The sequence below is a fragment of the Lolium rigidum genome, chromosome 1, assembly GCF_022539505.1.
Source record: "Lolium rigidum isolate FL_2022 chromosome 1, APGP_CSIRO_Lrig_0.1, whole genome shotgun sequence".
Classification (NCBI taxonomy): Eukaryota; Viridiplantae; Streptophyta; class Magnoliopsida; order Poales; family Poaceae; genus Lolium; species Lolium rigidum.
This window is the reverse complement of record NC_061508.1, coordinates 298,885,998-298,889,875: the sequence shown is the minus strand read 5'-3', so window position 1 is coordinate 298,889,875 and position 3,878 is coordinate 298,885,998. Positions and strand designations below refer to the sequence as shown.

The 3,878-nt window shown below is 52.0% G+C and overlaps 1 protein-coding gene across 1 annotated transcript; it reads left to right on the top strand.

Annotated features, from left to right (window-relative positions):
• The first annotated feature begins 418 nt into the window (after positions 1 to 418).
• On the top strand, positions 419 to 2,265 carry LOC124660610 (galactoside 2-alpha-L-fucosyltransferase-like). The gene is made up of 2 exons (XM_047198443.1): positions 419 to 677; positions 800 to 2,265. Exons 1-2 carry the CDS (start codon positions 419 to 421, stop codon positions 2,263 to 2,265), a joined length of 1,725 nt encoding a protein of 574 aa, XP_047054399.1.
• The last annotated feature ends 1,613 nt before the right edge of the window (positions 2,266 to 3,878 follow it).

Genomic DNA, 3,878 nt, shown 5'->3' with positions numbered 1-3,878 from the left:
ACTTCGCTGTGGGAGCTTTTGTAAACAACTCAAGTCGCTGGTGCGCATCCATCGATCAGGCCATATAACAACTGATCCAGTACAACTTAGTGAGGAGACAAATTAGCCAGCCCAATCGGCCCAATTGGCCAACTAGTCAGCAGCAGCTAGCAGTGCACGGTTTAACCAGCATAAGAACATGGCAACTTGCAGTTTCTTCTATCTTGCTAGTTGCGCTTAATTCGTGACCATGAGTTGATGACGCCAAAGTAGTCAAGGAGCCAAATGCATGGCTTGTAGTATCCTTGACAAAGTCAATGCAGCGTCAGCATTCTCAAGTAACGATCCTGACATATCTACACTCGATCGGGTATTAGACGTTTATATAAACCAGAGACGGCTATATATAGCTAGGAGCAAGTACAAGTGAAGTACAGAGATGGACACCGGTGGTAGCAGGGAGGAGCCGTACTGGTTGGGGATTAGGGAGTCCTTGCCGTTCACAGGTAATAGGATGAAGAAGGCGTCCAGTGCCAAGGTCAGACGATGGAACTCGGTGCGGAATGCCGTGGTGGTGGCCTTGGTCATGACCGTGACAATGCCACCCATCCTCTTCATCTACAGTGGTCACCTTGATCTCGATGAGCCGGCCGTGTGGATACAATCCACAGTGGCCGGCTTAGGAGCTCGACGACGAGGTAATTTCAATTTGTGGTCAATGTTTTTTTTGTGAACATAATGTGGTTACTGTTTTTTGGTTCACGTCGGTGAACTAGCATGTAGTAGTTTTTTATGTGCCTAAAGTTGGGCTCCATTTCAGTTGGAGAGCCAAAGAAATACGAGCTTTTGGGTGGTCTGCTACCTCCAGGATTGGACGACCAGTCCTGCGACAGCCGATACCAGTCAGTGCACTACCGCAAGAACATGACGCGCTCGCCCACGCCGTATCTCGTCATGCGGCTGCGGCAGCAGGAGATTCTGCAGCGGCGGTGCGGCCCAGGTACCGAACCATACACGAGAGCCTCGCAACGGCTGAGATCCGGGCAAAAAAACGTGGACGCCGTCGACGGCTGCAGCTACCTGGTGTTGCTGTCTCACCGGGGCCTCGGCAACCGGATCCTCGCCACAGTCTCGGCATTCCTCTACGCCATGCTCACCGACCGCGTGCTGCTCATCGACCGCGGGAAGGCCCTAGGCAAGCTCTTCTGCGAGCCTTTCCCAGGCACGACATGGCTGCTGCCGCTCGACTTCCCGCTGGAGGGCTACAAGGACCTGGGCGAGGAGGCGGCGGAGAGCTACGAGAACGTGACGCTGGGCAACAACACCGGCCCTTCGTCGGAGCACCGCTTCGTGTACATCCACCTCGACCACGCCGCGAGAGCGGCGAACAGGCTCGTGTACTGCGACGACCACCTGCAGTTCCTCCACCGGGTGCAGTGGGTGTTCCTGAGGACGGACAGCTACATCGCGCCGAGCTTCTTCCTCAACTCGGTGCACCAGAAGGAGCTGGACCGGATGTTCCCCCGGAAGGACTCCGTGTTCTACGTCCTCTCTCGCTACCTCCTCCACCCGACGAACGGAGTGTGGCGCATGGTCACACGGTTCTACGACGCTTACCTCAAGGACGCTGACGAGCGGCTGGGCATTCAGATCAGGGTCTGGGACGGCGACAGGCCGTTCCAGCACATCTTGGACCAGATCCTCGCATGCACGGCGCAGGAGCACCTACTGCCGGCACCGGGGGTGGCGGCGAGCGTCGGAGGAGCGCGAGCACGGCCGACGCCTGCAGGTGAGCGTGGGCGATCGAAGGCCGTCCTCACCACTGGCCTGAATGGGTGGTACCACGACAGCATCCGGGAGATGTATCGGCGGTCGCCACCCACTAGCGGCGAGGTGGTCAGCGTGCACCAGCCTAGCCGCGAGGAGCACCAGCGCTTCTTCAAGGTGGAGCACGACATGAAGGCACTGGCCGAGATGTACCTGCTGAGCATGACGGACCAGATCGTCACCACTGGCTGGTCGACGTTCGGGTACGTCGGCGCCGCGCTTGGCGGGCTCACGCCCTACATCATGATGAAGCCGAAGAACCGGGTTGTGCCCAACCCGCCCTGCGTACGGTCCATGTCCATGGAGCCGTGCAATCATGGGCCGCCGTACTTCGAATGCACCAGGAAAGAATACCATAAAGTCTTCCACACCGGTAATACGGTGCCCCATCTTCAGTCTTGCGAAGACATACCTTGGGGAGTGAAACTCACTGAGCCCATGGCCTACAAGGAGGCGTAGTCGACATTTGGGTTTGTACACCTAGATTACTAATGTTTTGCAGCTAGCTAGTGGAGAGGAAACTGAGTTTGTCTATCACTAACTTGTCACAATAATTTGGATAAATCTCATACGCTCTTTTCATTAGCAAGCCTTTGTATTTCCATTTTTTTTGCGAATACAACTTGTATTACTCAAATATCAGATATTACATCTCTTTGGCATATGCTCAACAAACCCTCTGTGCTAGAGACAAGCCATACAGCCGTTCTACATCTAGTTCTAGCATAATTTCACTAGTGGAAAACAGGCCTAATGTCGCGGGTCGTACGACCTTTTTGTCGCGGGCGGCCAGCCGCGACAAGGGGGGCGCGACAAAAGGTCCCCTTTTGTCGCGGGTCTCTTACAACCCGCGACATAAGGTCCACCACGTGGCAGCCGCGGGTCGCGCAGGGGACAGGCCCTTTTGTCGCGGGCGGTATTACCAGCCGCGGGTCGCGCAGGGGACAGGCCCTTTTGTCGCGGGCGGTATTACCACCCGCGACAAAAGGCCCTCTACGTGGCAGGCGCACAACGCTGCTGCTTTAGGGTTTGAGAGGTGCAGCACCCCCCCCCCCCCCCCCCGCCATTCGAAAATAAAAGTTGGATATATTTGTACGCTACTAGATCAGTGGTACACGTTCATTCATTATATATATATAGATCAATCAAACAAATGTTGGAAGCAAAGGTCGATTCCCCTTACATGTAGATTCCCCTTACATATATATATACATTTAGCTCACGATCGACAAGCGGTACTAACGACCGTCTATTTGGAGGTAGAGCATCTATTTGGACTAAACAAGCCTTTGTTGTTTAGTACTTCTTTAACCAAAAGTCCCGCCAGTTTCTCCGCAATTCCTAGTAGGTGTTCCTTTGGTTGGAGTCTGTCCCGCATGTAGTCGACCTATATACAAAAATGAGATGAGTATGACTATATCAATCTTGATAACGAAATATTGACGATAATAGATAAAGTTTGTGAGTGTTATTGCTTACGTTGAATTTATTTTTGTTCTGCTTCTCAGTGGTTAACATGCGAATGGACTCGCAAACGTAGTATCCACATAGATTCGTCCCTTGTGGCTGCTAAGGGCACGGTACAGGAGTAAATGTTAACTTCTCTGCCCAGGTACCGTCCTTACGATGTCTCTTGAAAGCGGTCCAAGCCCTGCCAGGCAAAAGAATGATTGAATGAGTGGATAATTAATTGATATCTCACGAAAGATATAGCGCGGCGATGAAGGAAATTACACTTGGAGCAACTTCGCAAGTCGTGGAACCCGTCCACGCCTCTACTCAGTGGGTCTCTTACTTCAACTATTCCCTTATCAGGTTGAATGTCTAGTAGAATCCAGTGGAAGCTGCACATGTTATGTATATATGTCAGGAATTACACTTAACATCGAGTAAGAAAAATTGAATGTGCATAAAAGATCATTAAGACTCTCACTCGTAGTTGTAAGGAAACAATATTGAATCACAGAAATATTGCTCCCCCAAAAACCTTAGTAGGTTTCCCCCGTGTCTTGGGCATTATGCTTTACCGTTTGAACATGTACTTTATCTGGGTCAACAAACCCAATATTGAT